Here is a 23,756-nt window from a genome sequence, read left to right on the forward strand (position 1 = left end):
TGTCCTATGTATCCAAACTGATATTTGAAGGAAAATACAAAAAGACCTATACAACATTCCTTTTTTTTAATCCTTACGAAAAAATTTTTTCATTTTTTTTTTTACGGAACAAAAAAATCATATACAAGTAAGTATATTGAGAAATGTCATGACACGTATGTAAAGTTTTTAAGTTCATCTACAATTCAGTGTTTCCCAACGTGGGCCATATGGCCCCCTTTGGGCAATGAGATTTTTTTTCAGGGGCCACAAGACAAAAGTTCAAAAAATGGGGGCCCTGGAAGGGGGGGGGGGGGGGGGGCGCACAGAAAATTTAGGACCCACAAAATATGAAAATGTGTAATATTTCTGAATAAATCATTATTATGCTTCGAGTATTGTGTTTATCATGCTTGAGTTTAGTTTAAACATCATTCGATTCAATATACCAGGTAAATTTTTGCAGACAGTGAAACATATATTTATGCTTACATACACAGTCTCTTCTTGTACACTCAGTACACACACATACTCGTACACAGATTTTTATAATATTTTATTAGAAAAGGTTTGATGGATAAATATATCAAGCCGAGGGGGTTAATGAAAAGTTGAGAATGGTTAAATTAGGCTTTTATTCTTGCAATTACCCAACATATCTTTTTATTTATGGGAAAATTAATGTGGAAATGTCATGAATTTTATTTATTTAATTCACTTTATTTGTTATTGGGGAATGGGGAGAGTTTCTTTTATGGCTAATAACTTTTGTTTTTTTTATTTTCTAGTTTAAGTATGTGGAGGGCAATGATTTCTCTGACAATAATATCGGTACTGAGTTTTAATGAGTTTTGTTTGTTTTTTTTATTTCAGATAAGCATAACCAGTCCAGCTAAAATAAATGCAGACAGTATTTTGTCGAACATCCCTGCTTATGGATTCACTGAAGCCCCACAAAATAATACAGTACCTATGTGCCTGCTATGTATGACCTCACTCTCAAATGAAAGGATGCGTCCCAGCAAACTGAAAAAGCATCTGGAGACTGCACAAAAAGACAAGAAAGACAAACCGCTAGATTCCTTTAAGATATTACGTGATGAGTTCTAAGGAAAGGATGCCAGTGAATCATTTGTTTACCCAAAAAGTGGCAAAAGTAGATAGAGGGATGTTGGCTTCTTACATGATAGTAAATTTGATTGCAAAAGCATGTAAGCCTCATACTATCGGTGAATCTCTGATCATGCCAGCAGGGGCTGTAATGCTTTCAACAGTCATGAATCAGAGTCCACAAGAGGTAAATAGTGTTATTCCTGTGGGCAACTCCTCAGTATCACGCCATATTGATGAGATGGCAGCTGATGTTGAAGGGCAATTAGTCTGAAAACTGCAGGTGAATGAATTCACGCTTCAACTCGATTAATCAACTTTACCTGACAATTTTGCTCTTCTGGTGGCATTTGTGAGGTTTCTTGAGGTTCAGGAATTATGTCAAGAAATGGTTTTCGCATTGAAATTAACGACAGACACTAAAGGTGAATCCATCTTAAAAAATCCTGAGGTTTATTTTGAGGAGAACAACATTCCACTCAATGACATTGGGGCTTTTGCAACAGATGGTGCTGCTGCTATGATTGGAAGGTATCGGGGATTCAGTGCTTACTTAAAAAAAGAAGTTCCTAATGTCCTTTGTGTGCACTGTGTTGTTCACCGTTAGCACTTGGTTGCCAAAAACCTAGCAGGACGTCTGCATGAAGCACTTGGGCATGTTATCAAGGCTGTCAACTTGATGAAAAATAATGCAAAGAAAGATTGCCTATTCCAGCAATTGTGTGAAAAGAACAATGAAGAATTTGAACAACTTGTGTTGCACACTGAAGTCAGGTGGCTTTCAAAAGGTAATTGCCTGAACCGTTTGATTGCACTTTGGGACAGTGTTATCTCTTTCTTTAGTGGGACAGAACTTGGACAGAAACTTGTTGATGCTAAAGAGCGATATCTTATACCTCTCTGAGATATTTGAGAATCTAAATGTTCAGAACAAAGTGCTTCAAGGAAATAACTCTACCCTGTTTTCCTACAAGGAGGCAATTACTGCATCTAAAGGAAAACTCAAGTTGTTCTGGTTGAACCTTGGAAGACGAGAATTTGCACAGTTTCCTTCCTTAGCAGTTATATCCACCGATCTGCTGATGATGACCTAGCAGTGTATGTTGACCATCTGAAGCAGTTGCATATTGATATGGAACTCGCTTCTCTAACCTACTCCAAATGAATGTGCCACACTGGTTTATGGATCCCTTCATTGCTGATGTATCTGAAGTTGATGTCACCCTACAAGAAGGTCTCATTGAACTTCAGAATACACAACAGGCTTAAGCAAGGCTCAAGCATGGAGGACACCAGAAGCTGTGGAGGAATCATTTTGTGTATAAGGAGTACCCAATACTCTAGAAAGATGTGAAGTTGCTCTTACTTGCTTTTCCCACATCTTACTTGGCCTTGACATAGAAATAAAAGGCGATTTACGTCTCTCTCTGACAGCTTTCAAGCCAAACATCGACAAGTTGGCAACCTTGCAATCAGTCATAGGGATCCACTGGAAGCTTTCAAAATAAAGCCAATTGTACCTACTTGTATTCCTTGGTTTGTATTTATTTTTGTAGATAGATAAGTATTCAAATAAAATATTTTCCATTTAAAAGTGTTATTTTATTTATACCTGAAATTAGTGTTTTGATTATAGGTACTATTCAAACTAGAACCATTAATATACCTACGTCCCTAGGCGTATTAAGGTGATGGACGGATGGCGGATGCAAGTGGGGGTGGGGAGGTTAGAACTCATAGTTAGCATGGAAGGACCACAAGAACTTGCACTGGATTGAAGGGGGCTACCACCAGAAAAAGGTTGTGGAACACTGATCTACATAATTGGTGAAAGAAACTCTAAGGAAATGAATCCTCTCCCTTTAGGGGAAGGTACTCCTCTTCAGTTACTGCACATGGAATTCGAATTCTGATATACATTATTTTTGTGGCCCGTGCCATCAAGCATTTCATGTAATATGGCCCTTGGCATGGAAAAGGTTGGACCTCACGGATTTATATAAAAGACCTCATTACAAATATAATCTATAATGAAAAAATATAAAACTATACAAGACACCTCTTTACTGATATACCTTAGTTACCCAAGGGGAGCGATGACGACCCAACCAGAGTAGAGGTTGATGGGTCATTCTTTGCCTTGCAGGAAGCTGCTTCTTGAAGGGGAGTCCATTTCACGTCTCTTGCTTGTCCTTGAGATGTAGATGGGGCAAAAGTGGCTGCAATAGCTAGTAGAGAACATTGAAAATAGTTGATCATCCTCAAGAAAACTTGCAGTGCTTTGATGATCGGGGGCGTATGGAAGCTCTGAACGGCTCCTATCTTCTCAAGGAGCATGTGGACTCCATCAGGAGTGATGCTGTGCCAAAAACACAATGCTTCATTGACACCAAAGTTACACCTGTCGTACCAGCTTGGTGTATGTGGTCGAGCATGATGCGATGGTGACAGAGGTGTTTTTCTTTTGAGGAAGGGAAGAACGCAAGTATGTCAGCCATGAAAAATACATAGAAGGGGAAGTTGGCTAAGATGCCATCCAAGAGGCGTTGAAAAGTTGCCCCCAGCCTTTTGAAGGCCAAATCAGAAGTAACTAAAGGTATATGTACCAAAAGGGAGGGTGATGCAGGACTTGGGGATGTCTTTTTGGTTCATGTGTACTTGATAATACCCTTTTAAGAGGTCAAGCGTGGAGAAAAACTTTGCTTTGTGCAAGTAATAAGTCACATAGTTGATGTCTTGGAAGAGGTAGTGATCCAGTTCTGGCGAACACTTGGGCCTCTGTCATCTTGATGAGATAACAAGTACTATGTTTGGCGAAACATTGAGTGTTTGGCAAAGTTCTGGACAGAAGACATCCAGGTATGACCTGAAAAGCTGAGCGTACGCATCTGTGGCAGTGCTGATGGGGACAACGAGGCTGGATGGGTCTGGTTTTAGAGATGTCGACGAGTAAGACTGCGCTGACTACCTGTCAGTGAGGAGCATCAACCAGGAGAAGGTAATGTAGGAGGATATTTGCGTCATGGATTGCCTTTTAATACTGGTAAAGAGAAACTTCCAATGATATATGGCACTTCAAAATGACAATGTTAGTTTGGTGTAAACGTAATTGGGTATCACAGATCTATTGGTAGCTACCAGGCTGATGTCAGCAGATTTTGACAGTATATGTATTGTCATGGAGATTGGAATTGGCAGATAGTGGCCAGCCCCCTAGTCTACCAAAATCTCACTCCCGTACATGCGTCAGGTGAATAGAAAAGATTGTTGATAGGGAAGGCTACTGTCAAAAGGTCTTGAAGGTATTAAGTGGTTATTCATGAGTTCATTGACTTTCTTCATGAGGTCCTTCATGGCAAAATATCGACATCAGGTGTGGCAGCGCATACAGGTTCTGGCAAGTATCCTACCCAGAAGGGTACAGAGTAGGTTCACCTACAAAGAAAATCGTCTGCAGCATGTTGCATGTGAGAGATACTGGTCATATCCCTGAGGGTGAGTGAAGCGTCTGGTCTACTTATGGTTTTTGAGACACCTGAAAAAGCTTGGCTATACAGGACGGCTGGCAATGGTGAGTACTGGTCCAGGAGTTATCTTACGAGGACATAGCAAGCTCTTAGGGTGTCGCCTTGCTAGCAAAGTCAATCAGAGATTTCCAGGAAAGTGTCCTCAGGGATGGCTGCGAGAAAATAGTCTGCTTTGGTGCTTGACTAAGTCACTCCCTTGATGCAAAGCTTTACCTCCAGCAGGCTGAAACCAGGCAAATGCTTCTCCGCTGGACAAGGCTGGCAGTTTCATTGAGGCAAAGTGTGTCACGGAGGCAAATTCGGTAGGTGGAATCCTTAAACAGAAGGGCACATGAGTCTGGGGGGAAGGCAGGAGGGAGCAAGTCCTCTGATAGTCCTCAATTTTGCAGGAAAATCGTTAGGTGATAACCTGGAGGCGTGAAGGGGCATTTGTGGTAGCTTGCTAGTATCATTGTGAGAGATAACGTGCTTTACCAAGTGCAGATCTGTTGGCATGTGTTGCATAGCTTTTAAGTCTGGTGGCATGGAGTAGATTTCCCTACAACGTGACATAGACGCTGGAGATTGTCAGAGGAGGTTGCCGACAAAAAAAATTGGCAGCGACGACGAATTGGTCACCATGTACCCTTTCAGCTGCCTAAACATTCATGGCATCTTTAAGATAGGTCCTTAGTCCCAGGAGCACCAATGGAAGCTCGGCAAACCAATTGGAGTCCTTTGCATAGGGACATCAAAGCTATTTTGATGGTGTGATGAAAACAATCAACCATTCTGTTTGGAACAGTGATGTAAGCGGTTTCTGATGAAGAGTGATTCCCAGGAGAATTGCCAATAAGTCCATAATGAGGTGTAAAAGTGGTACCCCCGATCATAAGTATTATACTTAGTGATACCAAATCTCGCTATCCATCCAAAGAGTAAGGCAGAGGTACATGAGGTGATTGTTGCAGTTTCCATGTGAATGGCTTTTGGCCAAGAAATGGACGGTAAACAGGTAACTATGTGCTTTTGATGTGAATAGGAGGACGTACCAAAATTGACAGGAATGTGGACAAAGCGACGTTGAGGTACAGGAAAGGAACCCATTCCTGAGTCCGTGTGTTGATGAACTTTGAGTATGGCATCTAATATGGTCAGGGATACAATCCTTAGCATCTTTAGTAATGCGATGGCCAAATGGACTTCGTCTTCAGTATTTGTCCAGTAGAACGCCACAGGGTATGTGAAAGGCAATGAAGGACATCAAACACCTTCCAGCACATGGGAGCAGCTATCTATTGTTTGAATATGCCAATACTGACATAACATAGGTGGGTTGTGTTAGAATCATAGAGAGGGAAATCCTCCCAATGGAGGAATGGGCAAGATACCCTTTATGCTTGATAGTCTTGATCTTTTTGTTGGATTTATGCTAAGGTATTGTAATCCAATCCAAGGGAATGGTGGCCAATATATTTCTTAACAGGACTTGGCAACTTGATTCATTTTCCCAAAGATGTGTTGAAGGGTAAAATTGTATTCAGTCATGGGAGTTAAATGTGAGCGTCGAAAGGTGGACCAAGCATCGAACTGTTGAGTGATTGCGTTTACCAGAGGCATGTGGTCCGTGTGGATGACAAAAAGGAGTACCTTTCAAGCAGTAACAAAAATGACAACACCCTAGTGCAATGACAGCAATTTGCAGTGGAAGGCAAAGCAGCCAGATTCTGCCTTTGACAGTTTTCTGCTGAAAAGGACAATGGGTGAGGCAAGTCGTTGATCTCCTGCTTGAGTAATGCCCCAATAGCGATGACACTGACATCAGTGGAGAAAGAAAGAGAGTGCAAGTGGCCATGGAAAGGTGAAAGCATCAGCGCTTGATAGGGCCTTTTTTGCATTGCAGAAGGCCACTTTCTGAAGGGTATCTAACTTCGAGGGTAAGGGGATGTTCTGAGGGATTGCTAACTTCTTAGGGAGGGGGTGGACTACTTGAGGAGTTATGTGGTTCCCTAGGAACGAACTTCATTGGAGCCGAAGGTACACTTCTCGTAACATGACTACAAGGTTATTATGCTGTAGGTGGTCGAGCAGGAAGCGTATGTGATAGAGGTGTTTCTCTTTGAGTAAGATAACGCATATATGTTGTCCTCGTGACTTACACAGATGACATCTATTAGACGCTGACCAGTAGCCCTAGCCTTACGAAGAAAAAAACAGAAGAAATCCAAGGTGTATATACTTAAGGGGGAGGTGATGCTGTCTTGGGGATGTATCTGGTTTCAGGGGGACCTGACAATAACCAGTTAGGAGGTCGAGCGTGGAGAAGATATTAGCCTTGTATAAGTAGGAGGTCTCGTAGGTTATGTTTGGTAGGGAGTAGTGGTCTGGTTCTGTCTGTATGTACAGGCCCTGTAATCCCCATAGGATGTAGAGAGCCATCTTTCTTCAGAATGATGTATATGGTTACTACCATGTTCCTGAGGCTTTTTGGAAAAGGCCCAATTATTCCATTTATGTGAATGTTTGATTAGCGGCTGCTAAACGATCTGGTGACAGACGCTAGAAAATGGTGAATACTGGGTGATCCTCATCTTGCTAGGGTAAAAAAATAGTGTTTGACAGATCTGAACATAAAACTTCCTGGTACGACATGAGGAGGTAGGCGTAGGCAAATTGTGGGTGTGCTGATGTGGAGACCGATATCGAAGGGGTCTGGTTGGAGTGGTGTTGACTAGTAAGATTAAGTGTTGACAAGCCATTGGTGAGCATCATCAACCGTGATGTTGAATTCTGAGAGGAAATCTGCACCAAGTATTGGTAATGTGATATCAGCCACGAGAAAATTGAGAGATATTTGGTACTCCAAACAATAATTTGTGTTTCTCATAAAATTTGGTGGTTATCACAGAGCTCTTGGTAGACTCCAGGGGATGTAGCCAGATATAGACAGACAACGTTAAATCCGGGAGAGTGGTCTATCAGAAGGGAACGGCAAGCACCTGTGTCTACCAAAAATCAACCGACCATACTTGTATTATGTAAAAAGGAAATATTAGTGACAGGGATGGCATACTTACACGTTTTTTGACTACTGACAACTATCCGTTCACCTCTTTTGCAGCAAACCCAAATCTGGGTGGTAGTAGCATAACCGCTGCCGATGGGTGTCAGTAAGAGATGTAGAGGTCGTTGATTTGGGCTAAGTGAGTGTTGTGTGCTGACCAACTGTGTGTCCGTTTTGGCACGTAAGGGAGTGGCCATCTGTGTTGTACCGTATACATGTTAGCTTGTTAGCTTTGGTTGATGTTGAATGGTTGTTCTCTTCGTCAGAAGTGATGTTGATAGAGGTCTGGAAGTTGAGAAATGGCTGTACATAAGGGTGTTGACTTTGGTCATGATGTCCATCATATGCAAAATATCAACATCAGGTAGAACAGCGCTTACTGGTTTGGGTAAGCTTTGTACCAAAAGTCATGAAGTAGGTTCACCTCAATATAAGAGCCATCTGTGGAAAGTTGCTGGGGAATGATGCTGGTCATTTCCCTGAAGGGGTGCCAAGCCTTTTTTTTATCCCAACAGTTGTTGAGAGAGCTGGAAAAGTTTAGCCTACTGCCCCAAGTGGTATGTTTTCACAAGTTTTACAATATTGAGGGTGTCCCTTTGCTCGCAAAGCCAATCAAAAATTTCTTTGGATGTACCCAATGGGATCGCCGCAAGAACATAATCAGATTTCGTGATTGACTGAGTTATGTTCTTCTTTCAAAACTAGACTTTGGTGCTCTGAAATCTGGCGAATGGCTATTTACTGTCAAAGGGTGGTAGTTCTATGAATGTGGTGTTGATAGCAGTGATAGTGTCAGAAGGGGGCCATCATAAAAAAGCAAGACACAGCAGTAAGTGGTAAAGGCGGGAGGGAGCTGGTAACTACAGTGTACACCAATGTCCGAGCAAGCCGTTAGGTGATAACTGAGAGGCAAGGTAAATGCAACTACCTTTATTTCAACAAACAGCAAGCCTAAATACAAGTATCAAGGCAAGAGGCTCCCGAAAATTAAAACACAACAATTCCTGATAACACAGGCACTATTATGTTTTGTTTCCAGGTAGTAGGTTGGCCAGGGCACCAACCACTCATTGAAATACTACCAACAGAGAGTTATGGAATCCTTTGAATGGCCAGACAGTTATGCATTTAATCTTTCTCTCTGGTTACAGTTCACCTTTTCTTTGCTTACACATACACTGAATAGTCTAGCATATTCCTTACACATTCTGGTCTTTCCTCATACACCTGAAAAAGCTGAGACTACAAAATAATTATTGTACTGCAATTGTTCAGGGGCTACTTTCCTCCAGGTAAGGGTAAGAGAGACTCTTTAGCTATGGTAAGTAGCTCTTCTAGGAGAAGGACACTCCAAAATAAAACAATTACTCTTTAGTATTTGGTAGTGCTATAGCCTCTGTACCATGGTTTTTCGCTGTTTTGGGGTTAGTATTTTCTTGCTTGAGGGTATGCTCGGGCACACTATTCTTTTTTTTTTCCTCCCTCTTGTTTTTTTTCTTATTGTGTGTTGGTCAGGCTTAATAGAATGGCCATGGATTCGTTGTAGTTTATCAAGTGGTTGTCTTTCCCTTATCTGTTTCTTTTTCTTTCCAAAACCAACCTTACTGTTCACTTCAACTAAAGCTGTTATCCTGGAGTGGTATTTAGCCTTGCATGGTGTATTGGCTATTACATGTTGACTAGTTTTTCCGACTTTTTTTCTATAGTGTATGGCTTTCATCCACTATTTCATCTATATTTTTGTACATATAGTTTTTCATATCAATCTTGTTAATTTAGTTTTAAAGTGTGATGTATCACTTTCATTAACATTGATTTGGTTCTGCCTGGAGACATTGAGTAAATTCAAGACCATTATATCGTAGATCTCGTCCATTTTGTCTACTTCATTGTAATATTCATGGTGTTCGTGCAAATATTCAAGAACTTACAGTTAAGTCCAGATAGTATGATATTCTTTTGCGCTCAGAAACTTTGGTTTCTAATATCTGCCAGTGCCAGCGGGGACTGCAAAATAATGATGTCATTGGTTTATCATTCAGAAAACCCTAGGGCATTTAAGGCATATAGAGTCAATAAGGACATTTCCAGTAGTCTTTTTCAGCATATGAATGATTGTAACCACACTATCAACCGGAAAGCTGCTAAAAATAACTTATATTTTGCAAATATTTTGTTAAATGAAATGTTATTGAAACAGGGTTAATTGAGAAAATATTTGAAGATCTCCTTAACACCAATTCAGGTATGTACAAACTGGTTGAAGTACTAGTAAACAATATTTCTAAACAAGTAGATTCTAAGTAATTTGTAATTTGTTCAGTTTTTTCTGTCACCTCATCACAGGTTTCTCTGTATTCTTTTTGTATTCTTAAATCATAATATCGTGAAGAGGTGTAATAATAACACAAAACGCTAGTCAACTATTCGTTCCCACCCCTCTCTCTCTCTCTCTCTCTCTCTCTCTCTCTCTCTCTCTAGATGATATATTCTCATAATGAAAAACAAAACCTAATTGTCTTCTATATTCCCCTTTTTATCACGTTGAACTATTATCATAATTTCATAATCAGCACACACACACACACACACACACACACACATATATATATATATATATATATGTGTGTGTGTGTGTGCGTGTATATATATATAATATATATATAATAAATATATATATATAATAAATATATATATATATATACAAATATATATATATATATATATACATATATATATATATATATGAGTGTATATATATATATATATATATGAGTGTGTATATATATATATATATATAGCCCCTTCTAATGAAAGGCCCGGTCGAAACCAACCATGCCACGAGAGACCATAAAAGAAATTGGAACCTGACACTATCTAGCTGTCCGAGGATTTACCTGGCGAGACATCAGTCTCTTACCAGCGAGTTTTACCCAATTTCCCGGTCCACCACGTGACACAATTGGTAGTAATTCATTCAAATTACCCCTAATGAGTCAATATGGATAAATATCAACACAACATCGTGTTCAAATAGAAATAAATTTCTACCTCATACTTGGGATCGAACGCTAGCCCCTTCTAATGAAAGGCCAGGTCGAAACCAACCATGCACGAGAGACCATAAAAGAAATTGGAACCTGACACTATCTAGCTGTCCGAGGATTTACCTGGCGAGACATCAGTCTCTTACCAGCGAGTTTTACCCAATTTCCCGGTCCACCACGTGACACAATTGGTAGTAATTCATTCAAATTACCCCTAATGAGTTAATATGGATAAATATCAACACAACATCGTGTTCAAATAGAAATAAATTTTTACCTCAAACTTGGGATCGAACGCTAGCCCCTTCTAATGAAAGGCCAGGTCGAAACCAACCATGCCACGAGAGACCATAAAAGAAATTGGAACCTGACACTATCTAGCTGTCCGAGGATTTACCTGGCGAGACATCAGTCTCTTACCAGCGAGTTTTACCCAATTTCCCGGTCCACCACGTGACACAATTGGTAGTAATTCATTCAAATTACCCCTAATGAGTCAATATGGATAAATATCAACACAACATCGTGTTCAAATAGAAATAAATTTCTACCTCATACTTGGGATCGAACGCTAGCCCCTTCTAATAAAAGGCCAGGTCGAAACCAACCATGCCACGAGAGACCATAAAAGAAATTGAAACCTGACACTATCTAGCTGTCCGAGGATTTACCTGGCGAGACATCAGTCTCTTACCAGCGAGTTTTACCCAATTTCCCGGTCCACCACGTCAGGTTCCAATTTCTTTTATGGTCTCTCGTGGCATGGTTGGTTTCGACCTAGCCTTTCATTAATGAGCAGACTCTGTCACATCTAGTATACGCTTGAACACCAATCAGAACGGCGCAAATATCTTTTCCCAGAAGGACCTCAATTCCTTGCAATCATATCAATCTAACTGAATTTTCTTTACCTCTTCTGAGAAATATCCTTGGTAGAATATGGGAATGGAGAGAGAGAAGAATGACCAGAATATCAGTGTCTTCAGAAACTATTACAACTTTATCATAAGGGGTGGCTGCATATATGGATCAGCATCCCAGTCTCTGATTCTTCATATGTTGATCACAACCCAACAATATCTGTGACACCATCTTATTTTTATAATCTCAAAAAACGTTCATCTCACTGAACATTATGCTATCGTGTAAGCCTCATTTCTTCCGTTCCAAGGTCTTAAAGGATTGCTGTTTGTATAAATAAAACACCACATCAATGAGATCACTACCTTGATCATCACTAATACTTTCTTTAGGATTGTATCAGACAGTTCTTCGAATTGCCGCGCTTTCAACTACTGTCGCTCTTAGTCCAGGTGGTAATTCAACAATTGCCAACTCTTTCTCGAGTACTTTTCTAAAAGTTGATTTCTCTCTATTTGTTTTTCCAGGGAACCATCTGCATTTCCAAGAGCCCTTGGTTATGGTCCTAAAGGATACCAAAGAACATATCTCATTTCCAATTTCCTGTTTTAGAGAATCAAGAGCATTTGTCTATACAGTCGATTGTCTGCCTTCAAAACTACTTTTCTATATTCACCAGTTTTGACAACAGTACCTTTAGTCAAAGAGCTAAATGTTTACATATTAAACTTCTTGATATGGTTATGGCACACATAACAAACCTCAAACTTTTCTATAAATGCCTTTAAAGCCTCTTTCCCTTTGAAAAAAAAACACTTAAAAGATCATTGCTTATTATTGGTGTTACTGCTGAATCCTTCAATATACTTACTAAATTAGAAGGTTGAGGTGAAAAGGGGTTCATTGACTGGTTTTTCCAGCATATCCTCAATGGTCTTCCCATCACTTTCATATCTTTTGATTTTGGATATCTGAAGTTCTGTATGACCAAACCCAGCTTTACTACATGGTGAGACAAAGCATATAAGCTGATTCATTTTTCCCCCTTTGTTCAGACGTCACATAAAACCGTGTAAGTACAATCTTTTGTAATCTGAATCCCTTGGTTCCTCTTGGTGTCTGTGTGTCCTTGTTTATCGTATCCTACAATGTCTGGTCTACTGATACTCTGCCAAATGGTCTTGGTGACCATATATGTAGGCAAAGTCCACCTTTGAAGAGATGTGAATGAACTTAGGTTGAGACATTTTTTTTTCTAAAGACTGCGAGGTAACGAGCATAGTTAGTTTTATCTAATGAAAAACACTAAGTTCAGTAATCATTTGCTGTATACCTTCTAAATGCAAATTCTAATTTCATTCTCGATCGGCTCCTATGAGTCCAAGTAGTATCTCATCTATGTCAACATATATATTCTAAAATGAAGCAATGTCACCCTTTTCACTCCTCACACTATTCAGGTAACTTTTCCTCAAATTCAACAATCTTTGACAAAAATCATTAGCGCTAGCCATTAGCCACAGATAGTTTTTCTGTTTCGCTATATCTATTTTATTTTCAAGTTGTAGGCTTACTACAATTAATGGTGAAGGACCAGCCGTTTTGGCAGAGATGTATATTTGAAGGAGTTGATTATGCACTTTTAATTTTATTTTTGCCTTTATGTGAACAGTCGACTTTCTCTCTGGTGCACATGTTCATGTTTAATTTTGAATAATAATTCCGTTAACACGATGGGATGTGCCTGCTCCACTAAGTGCATCATCCGGCTGATCAATATTATTAAATACTAGTAAAGTCGGAATGTAGGAAAGTATCCACGATGTAAGTGCTTGTTGGTTTTCATCTGTATTTTTACCTCTTCTCCAAGCATAGGCCATTGTCAATCTCAAGTAGTTTAGTGTATGAACATCCATGTCCAAGACTATTCAATATTTTAATGAGCTTGACATTGCCAGTTATAGTATTTAAGGCCTATGGTAAGAGAATATGCATACGAGTAAGAACCCATGCAATTTTAACTCCACTGATTATATCCTGACCAGCTGAGAATGACAGCTGGCTTGTTTTTTCAGAGCTGGTTGGTTGTTGTGCACCAAAGAGCACAGTAAAGAACTGGACAAGGCAATCCGGAAATTCTATGTATATTTCAGTCACATCTTGCAGATAAGGTGGCCAGGATTGTTTCTTCATGCTTTACCTGATCTTATATCTCAAGACTAAAGCCACCTGAACAATCAACTGCTCACATTCTTCATTCTTCGAGTATATGTCAAGTTTCTCTTTTGCACTTGAATATTCGGGTCAAATAGCATCTGCAGAAAGGTTATATGGCCTAAAATTAACTTTGTTACTACTTTCTGGGGAAAGATTTAAATTTTCTCCCAATTCTCTTTTAGTGTCTTTTTTTTTGGGGGGGGGGGATGGTTGTATGTCCTCAACTCTTTGTCATTCATTGCAGATACAGCCGTAACGTAAAAGCTTCCCTAATTTTATAGTTATCTTTTTTAAAATTTGGAATCATTTGTTGAGCTACCTCTTATTTTAGTGTACTTTTAGTAATATGATAGACTCCTCAGTAGCTACAATACCAGGTGAATTTATTGTCAGAAGCTTGTTATTACCTTTCTGGGTAGCAACATTTCTGAGTGTCACATCTGCACAAGGGTCTACTGTTTGAATTAAGATTCTCATGTTGACATACTTTTTGGACAGTTCTCGCTGCATTCAACGGAGATACATTTTCGTTCATACACTAAAGTTGTGTCTTTATCACTTTGGCATAGAGAATATGATTGTTCTAGGAATGTATTTTCATTTTTTCATAGCAAACATCTTTAATCTAGAAAGTTCGGTTTTGAGATTGAAACTTGATCAACAGTCACGGTGACAAAATACTTCTGGCAAACTATTGGAATCATCTTTCTAAAATTTCAAGATTTGATTGAACAATCTAATATTGGTTGCATCACAGAGTGTTGACCAGGCATTTACGTTTTTTAAATGAACCAGGAATGACATTGGATTCTCCTGGCCACAAATGATCCATGACGCTAGGGATGGTTTTAGGCAGTTGAAGCTGAAAATAAGTAGAAGCACTGTAACTATACCTAAAAATATTCATTTTATGTCAGAGATGTGAATATGATCAAAACGAAAAACTATCAGGGAAAAAAATATAATATACAAAAGAATTGTTTGTTTTTCTTATTCTGGATGTAGTATTGACATGTGGAATCAAAAAACAAAAATTGTGTAGGGAAATATTTAGAATTTGAAGAACATTTTTAACTTATTTTCAATTTAAGATAAGAAAGGAAAAAAATAGCAAATTTATGAACACACTTGCATAGGATAATTCCCATCACCCTTTTTAAAATATGACCACCAAAATGTTGTTATCAATTAACCCAAAAGTCCATCAACACTTTTAGAACGTCTTGAAAATCAAGCTAATAACCAATCATAATTTGATCTGTTCACTGCTTTGATACCGATACTCCATTTCAGGAGGTCTAACACATGGGCTATCGCGAACTGACGACCAGTCGGCACGTGGGATCATAAATAGGAGATATTGATGGAATAATTTGATCGATATACCTGAAGCTGAGGAAGACCTTTATATACCCGTGAATAAATTCATTGTGTTTTAAGTCGAAGCTATCATTAAAAAACTAAAGAGATAGAAACGCCTGACATACAATGGAATAACTACTGAGATGATATTGGCTGAAAATTAAGTGACTTCTTGAATACTTACAAGAGTATTTTGTTGGATGTGGCAAAAAAAAAAAAAAAAAAAATATGATGATTGGGAGCTGGAAGCGTTGTTGAAAAAAGGCGAAAAAAAATATGAATGATTGCAACAATTAGAGAGGCATCACACTAACTTCAGTTGTCATGGAAATATACATTATGCTTATTCTAAAGAGAGTAGAGAGAAAGATTGATGTAAAGCTGAGAGAAAAACCAGCAGGATTGCAAAAGGTAGAAGTTGTACTGACTGAATTTTCATTTCAAGACATGTGGTAAAACAATATGTAGAATATAGGAATTCACTTTTGATTGCATTTGTGGATTATGAAACAAAACTGTGATAGTGTTTACCGGCTAGTTTTATGAAGAGTCCAGCGTTATTATGATGTGCTCCTAGATATGTGAATTTTATTAATCCTGTTCATGAGCATAGATAGAGACGACTGGAATGTAACCGAGACCCTTTTGGTCAATAGGCGTACGAGGGGATTATATATATATATATATATATATAAATATACATACATAATATATATATATATATATATACATACATATATATATATATATGTATATATTTGTATATATATATATATATATATATATGTATATATACATATATATATTTACAAATATACATATATGTATATATATATATATATATATACTAATATATGTATGTGTGTGTATATATACAGTATATATATATACATATATATATATATATATATATATGTATATATATATATGTATATATATATATATATATATATATAAATATATATATATATATTTATATATATATATATGTATATATATATATATATATATATATAAATATATATATATATATATATGTGTGTGTGTGTGTGTGTGTGTGTGTGTGAATACGGAAATCATCGTTCACACGTTTGATGAAAAGTCTTTCAGGACACAGCGACAGGTGTCTGGCAAATAGTGTCTTTCAGGCACTTCAGCTGGGTACGGCCTAGGGGGTGTAATATGAGACACTTCCCGATATTGTGATTTCAGGAAAAGTTTAGTGTTTTCCCTGGATCTCGGAAAAATCCCAGGAAATCTCTGAATTTCATGAAAAAAAAAAATGTATTCATTGAATGAAATATTGTAAGACTCATTGCATGTGATTATTTGATTATTTTTAAAACATTGGCAAGGACATATCCACAATATATATATATATATATATATATATATATATGTATATATATATATATATATATATGTGTGTGTGTGTGTGTGTGTATATATAAATTTAAAAAAAAGCGTTCAGTGAAATTATTGAGAGAATATTAAGGCTGATCAAGCATATGATATTATGCATTTTCTCCGGAATTAACATAAGAAAGTGGTACATATTTCTACAAATTGTACGGAAATATAGGATCACAGGATTTTGTAATTCTTTAGAAACCTGGTGAAATAAAACTTAAGAGTTCCACAAGGATCCATAGTAATGATAAATATAATTCCTGCATTTAATAACTGACACTTACTGCATTACATAAATGAAAATGTAAACAAACAACCTTCAATTAAACTAAGTTTTTCTAGATACAAACAATCTTGCTCAATTGAACTCTTCTCTCACTCTCTCTCTCTCTCTCTCTCTCTCTCTCCTCTCTCTCTCTCTCTCTCTCTCTCTCTCAAAAGCATTTGGTAAACAAAAACTGTAGTTAGGAAATGAAAAAAGAAAAAGAAAATGTTCATCCAAAAAGACACTTCTGAAAGTTTCACTCTTTCCATTAAGTATATTTCTTTCAAATACTATCTCCTCCTTTTAAAGCACCTTCTATAACTACTGGGGTGTTTGTTAGGCACCTGGATTTACTATCTATTTCAGACCATTGTGGCATTGTTTATCAGGAATATTATCAAGGCTTTTAGTTGGCCAGTAATGACAGTCTAGCAAATTGGTTAAAACAAACCCAAGTAATTTATAGTATTATAAGAGTTACTCAAACTTTCATATTCTAGGAGTTTATTTCTATGATTTTACGCTGTACTGCCTTCATCAGGTACATCATTCCCTCATCAAAATGCTAACCCACATCCCCTTCCCACACCCACTACCAAATCTCTCTCCATCCCTCTCTGTCCATACCATCCGACCTTAGGCTCGCTTCACACGAGTGGTTTGTAACCTTGCGGTTACGGTCTAGAATACTCAAGAAGTTCATGGCACCCTTCTGACAGAGGTTTTGCCCCCGTGCGGTAGCAGTAGTTCAGGTTTTGCTGAAGATAGGCGTTCCTCTTATGCTCCTAGTTCTCTTATTATTATCATCAATATTTGTTAAATGTTATTATTATTATAATTATTATTGTTATTATCAATATATATATATATATATATATATAAATAAATATATATATATATATATATATATGTGTGTGTGTGTTTACATATATATATATATATATATATATGTATAATTAACAAAACACCACATGACTTGAGAAGTTTGTTTACCAGGCATGCATGAAATATCATATGAGCTGATAAAGGGTATCACACTCTTAGAAAAGATTACTTAAATATGCACTGGCTGCCTCTTTAGGCCATAACAAAATTTAGGATATGTGCAAGAACTCATTAAGTTATCAGAACCATGTCCAAAATATTAAAAAAAATATATTGCTACACATATATCTAACTATCTTGATAATGTGGATTTCACAAGTTACGTGGAACACGCTGTGTTATATACGACAAACAGGTCTTGTAGGTCCTCTTGCCACAGGGTCTATGTGTTATAAGACCAGGAAACAAGCCTTAAAGTATATAAAGTAACGACGACATGGAAAGGAAAGAAATCTTAAGGAATGGGTGTTTCTGAAAGAACCGAGTGCCAGACTTCTCACAAAGGAAAGCAGCTTTATTATTTTTTATTGGCCAATAAAACATTTAGAATGAATTCGACTCTCACTGGTGGACGCCAGAGGAGCCTGGAATGTACGTTTTTTTCTTTGGCATTGAATATATTTGCCACTATCCTTTTATTATAGCTTCCTCTTGTTACAACGTTCCATTTTGAATAGTTTTTGTGTCTTTAAAAAAAATATATTTTTTTCCTATTTTCTTTTTCATTATAATGTAACTTTTTTCTTTTTTAAGCTATTTACTAAAGGTTGCTTCCTATTTTATTGTTTAATATTTATAAGTGACATGGAAGTAACATTAAGATAATCATTTAGTAATTCAATTATATACAAAGGAGGCAATTAAGGAAAAACTTTATGTTATGTCACTGGTTACCGTGTATAAATGAATATGATATGCATATTAACATCAAAATAAACGGAGAGAGAGAGAGAGAGAGAGAGAGAGAGAGAGAGAGAGAGAGAGAGAGAGAATGTATTAAACGAATTACAAATAATATTAAAACTGAGAACTCCTCTATTTTTTCACGCCCTATGTCCATGGGAAGCGCCATAATTAATGTTTATCAAAATAAAAGAGATATAGAATCCGTAGTTAATAAAGTACCATGTGGAGATTGTAAAAACGTCTCTCTTGGACAAACAAATGCTGTTTTCTATCTCAATGTTTATCCGAATATAAAAAATCTTTTAGATATGGTTTTGAAAACTCAGGGATTCTCGTTCACCTTGGAGATTTAGTGAAGAAGATTAGAGGAAGTGAGTAATCTTTCTTTTTAAGAGTACCTGTCCGTAGCAAAAGGAAGGTCCTGGAATCAGTCATCATAAATCAATCAAACACAATGAACTTATCCGGCGGGCAATGGAAAGCTGATATAGTGAACAACACTCTTCTCACCCAGATTATAAAAAAGATAATCCACCAGATATGCAACAGAGGTCAAAACACCCCGCGGGCGGTACAAGATTATGAAGACGCAGCTTGATGGAACTAAATTGGACTAACCTTTCCAGCATTTAATACCACCTTAGAGCAATTGGAAACTATCTACTCTATTCCTCATTTTTCCTTACATCTAGAAGAGGGACAATATCTATTGGTCGAAATATATATATATATATATATATATATATGTGTGTGTGTGTGTGTGTGTGTACGTATGTATGTGTGTATGTGGGTAGTAATACCGTCCCATGCAGTATATCTTAGCAATCCATGATTGCGAAGGTTTTATATAAGCGAATTGGCAATCTGGTGGAGTAACGAAAACTTTGTGTGTGGAAGAAAGGCCCCCCACCCCCTCTAAATCTCAAAGAAGTTACTGGTATCAGGGTGACGGATTGGTTTAGAGTGATAGACAAAATGTCTTTTGGTTTCTACTCTTAACTTCTGGCTGATGATATTACTTGAATTAGTAAGCAACGGCAGAGGTTACTTGCCTTAGTTTGATAGGCACTGTGCATCACAAGAAAACTGTCTATCCTTTGATGATTCTAGCCACTAAATCCTCTATGGATTTAGTCAGCAAATTGAAATCGAATATGACAAAATTGCCCCCAGTCCCTAGTGTAGCGACATACGAAGAATCTCCCAGTTTATGAATAAAAATAAATAAATAAATAAATAAAAATTAAATTGGTATTTGGAGTGTTGGAGCCATGAATCAGATTGGGAAGTTACAGCGAGTGGAAAATGAATTTAAGAAATATAGTTTGGCTATCTTGGCCCTAAGTGAACCACGTTGTGAGGGCCTTTATAAAAAATCCTTAGACCAAGGAAATTTTAAATATCTATTCAGGAAGTACAGATGGCGTTGGAAGAGGAGTGGTGTGATTGATGATGTCACCAATAGCAGGGTAGGAATTAAATAAGTAGCGAGCTGTAGATAGCTGATTGTTACTTTGAAAGTTCGAATCAGAGCACTGCAATATGAGTATTATAGTTTGCTATGCATCAACAAATGATTCCCCTGAAAATAGGAGAGATGAATACTATGAACATCTGCAAAGTGCAATATGTGAGAGGCCAGAAAGATGTGAAATCCGTAATGAGTGAGTTCAATGGTGAAGTTGGAAGGAATAATCAGCGTATAGAGAATGTGATGGGTCCTGGGGGCTTGGCTAAGTTGTGAATGAAAATGGAGCTAATTTCATAAGTGTTTGCAGTTTTACAAACTTTGAGAGACATAGGGCAGACAATTGATGAAGAATGGAGTGGTATTATTAACATATATCAGTCAGTTGGCAGTCAAGTCTTGGGACACGCAGTTACAAGGAAAAAGTAACGGATAACTAGTAATACTTGGAATACTATAAAAAGTAGGCAAAGACAGAAATTGATTGTTGAAAGTTTTCGGGGAAGTAATGAAAATTACAAGGTAGAGCAATTTAAGTATTCCAGTATTGATAGAGAGGTAAAAAAAAGTTAAAAATGACTGAAGAGAATATTTAGACACAGCTATGAATTCAGGGAGTTGCTATGGTGTAAGAATTGCTCATTTAATTGAAAATGAAATCTCCACAGGGGTAAAAAAGAAGTATCACATAACCATCAAAAGGAGAGATTGATCTGTTATAACAACAGAAGCGGAAGAAAGACAATGTTAGATGGAACACTATGATGAGGTTATGAATAGGAGATACGAAGGGAATAATTTGATTGATATACCTGAAGCTGATAAAGATATTGGTGTGCCCATGAATGAATTTGGTGTGTTTGAAGTGGAAACTATCATTAAAAAACTAAAGAGATGGAAAGCCCCGGGATACGGTGGAATAACTGCCGAGAGGATACTTGCTGAGGAGGTTTTTCTCAAGATAAATAGAGGAAATACAGAGATGATGAGAACGAAGTACGCAATGGAAGATGAAACATCAATGGAAGAAAAAAGGATTAAAGAGGTAGAATTATTTAAGTATTTAGGAACTAGAATCTTCAATACAGCGTCTTTAGAATTGAAGTCTACTTAAAGATGGAAAAATGCAAACCCTACAACGGCTAGGTTAAGTAAAATTTGGAATTCAAATTGCCTGATATTATATATGAAAATCAGAATATAAATCAGTTTAGTGAGACTGCTGTTAGTATGTGGATATGAGTCATTGTATGACAATGAAACAATTCCAAATAAAATTAGTAGATTTGAGAACAAAGCTCTCAGAAGGATAAAGGGATATATAATATATATATATATATATATATATATTTATATATATATATATATATATATATATACATACATTTTTCTCCTTAAAAACTTATAGAAACGGAGATAATGTACTATTAAAACTATAACATTAGTATATGAAATCATGTAAAAAATTTCTCTGCCTCTGAGTAATGACATTTAATACTCAAATCTTCCTGTTGGTCTAAATAAGCGTTACTCAACCTTATGCAGTATTCGCCCACTTAGAAGAACACCAAAGCTGTCATAAACCCCAAATTTATATACCTTCTAAAATCGTATTAACTTTAAATGAGAAAAATATTTTAACACTTTAAATAATAATCACAAAATACAAAAAAAAAAAAAATCTGAAATTTGTTGGTGTTTGGAAAACAGAGAGCACCTTGACCCAGTAGTTAGAGATTTTGAACGGTTGCTGTTCCTGGTACTCCTCTTCCACTGCGGCGTTGTTGATGAGCTCCATAAACTTCTCCTGTATATCATCAGGAAGATCATCTTCAGTACATCGGAAAGGATTAAAGACAAGTGCCAGCTATATAGTTTCAGTTGTATAACTTTCATGAAAATAACTTACCAAGTTTCTCTTAAACTTTTGTTGCAGTTCTTCAGCAAGTGGTTCTTCTTTAATGACCTCGTTCAGAAGCTGAAAGGAAGCTACATTTCCTCTTTCAACTTTTCTCTTAAAGGAAAGCCATCATGACATCAGTATGTATTATGGAGGTGGTATCTGTAACCTTTAGTTGCCGGTTTAGTCCATTCAAAGTTTCAAAAAAAATCTGCGAAGTAGGCAAGAGTAAATCTAAATAACTCCTGAATATAATTTAACAGCTGCTCCGCTTTCTTCTGTTGGGTTGCCAGAAATATTCCCTATTCATCAAAGACTTCATATACATGGGTGAGTGAACATTACCTTTGACAACCAATGAACAGATGTGAAGAAGAGGAGGTGTTGGTGAGCAGAATTCCTTTCTTGGCACAACCTATGGAACGGCTTTGTGTTGAGAGCTCATCTTTTGATATGAAAGACGATTTGGATCACTGTTTCCATGGTATCTTTGAGAGGCAGCGTCTTGGAGGCAAGAGCCTCGCGGTGGATCAGGCAGTTTGTTGTAATAATGAGAGGGTTCTCTGTTTTGACTAGTCATAAATCCTGACTTGGAGTCTAAAATGCTGGGAGCTCCATCTATACAGACAAAAACCAATTTTCCCCCAAGTGTTTTTTTTTCTCTTATAAGAAGTTGGACACTATGTTCATGATATAATCAGCCTTTGTTGCTGTTATCTGTGGACTGAAGAGGTGATAATCCTCTCCCTCCTGATTTTCGAAGATGAACCATGTATAAATCCAGAGCTAAGGGAGATATGCAACGTCTGTGGTCTCTCCAGTTGAACGAAGAAGAAGTGAGAGAGTTTGATTTTCTCTATCACCTGATATTTGATGCCCTGCGACTTGTCGCTGATGTACTGCTTAACTGTGTTCTCCGAAGGACATCTGATTAAGCTTCTTGACACACTTCTGAGCAAGGACATGACAAGCAGCTTTTACCATGCAAGGTTTAATAAGCATCCCTCCAGTTGTGTGTGGTTTCTTCTGCTTTGCAATAAGAAAGGAAGTCCTGTATGATCCCTTGACGACGTTGCTAGGTTCAAGGAGAACTCCTGTCTCATTATCCAATCTCGACCGTTTGAGGTGGTGTTCATTGATTTTGAAGTATGCCAAATCCTTGCTGGGCAGTTCTGATGAATCTTGGCGAGGTGTTCCTTCAACTTTGAATGGCTTAGTGTTCCCATTAGTGTTTTCATGCAGATGATGCAATGTAGCATCTGTATGCCCTTTTTCCTTATAAATGAGAATCTGAAGTTGAGAAAACTCTCCTTCTGTGTGTGCTTCTTCGACATCTGAATAGAGTTTTCAAGTATTGCGAACGAAAATAATCGTCAGATCAAACATAATCCTAAAATCTTTCAAAACCGCAAAATATGATGGAAAAAGTACTTTCCGTACTACAAAATTCCCGTATATAAATGTTAAGTCAATTTATGGGAGAAATGAATTTAGTGGGTGACTGATTACAGTAATTATACATTTGTACGTATTTCCATTGATATTCTCCAGTATCAATCATACTGAAATACGTCCACAGTAGTTCAGATGAATCATGCATATTATTTAGACAACTTACATTACCTCAAAAGTGTGGTTACATGAATGGGATGGGTAAAAAAAAAAATGTGTAAAACACCGAATACCGCAATTAAAAGTACATGCAAGCCATGTGCCTTACACACCCACTCCTCCTATCCAAAAGCTATTTATATATATGTATATATATATATATAT

At 37.3% G+C, this 23,756-nt stretch overlaps 1 protein-coding gene across 1 annotated transcript; it reads left to right on the top strand.

Annotated features, from left to right (window-relative positions):
- The first annotated feature begins 1,147 nt into the window (after nucleotides 1–1,147).
- LOC137619787 (zinc finger MYM-type protein 6-like) lies at nucleotides 1,148–1,993 on the top strand. Its single transcript, XM_068350090.1, has 2 exons — nucleotides 1,148–1,357; nucleotides 1,697–1,993. Exons 1-2 carry the CDS (start codon nucleotides 1,148–1,150, stop codon nucleotides 1,991–1,993), a joined length of 507 nt encoding a protein of 168 aa, XP_068206191.1.
- The last annotated feature ends 21,763 nt before the right edge of the window (nucleotides 1,994–23,756 follow it).

Source organism: Palaemon carinicauda, chromosome 26 (genome assembly GCF_036898095.1).
Source record: "Palaemon carinicauda isolate YSFRI2023 chromosome 26, ASM3689809v2, whole genome shotgun sequence".
Lineage (NCBI taxonomy): Eukaryota > Metazoa > Arthropoda > Malacostraca > Decapoda > Palaemonidae > Palaemon > Palaemon carinicauda.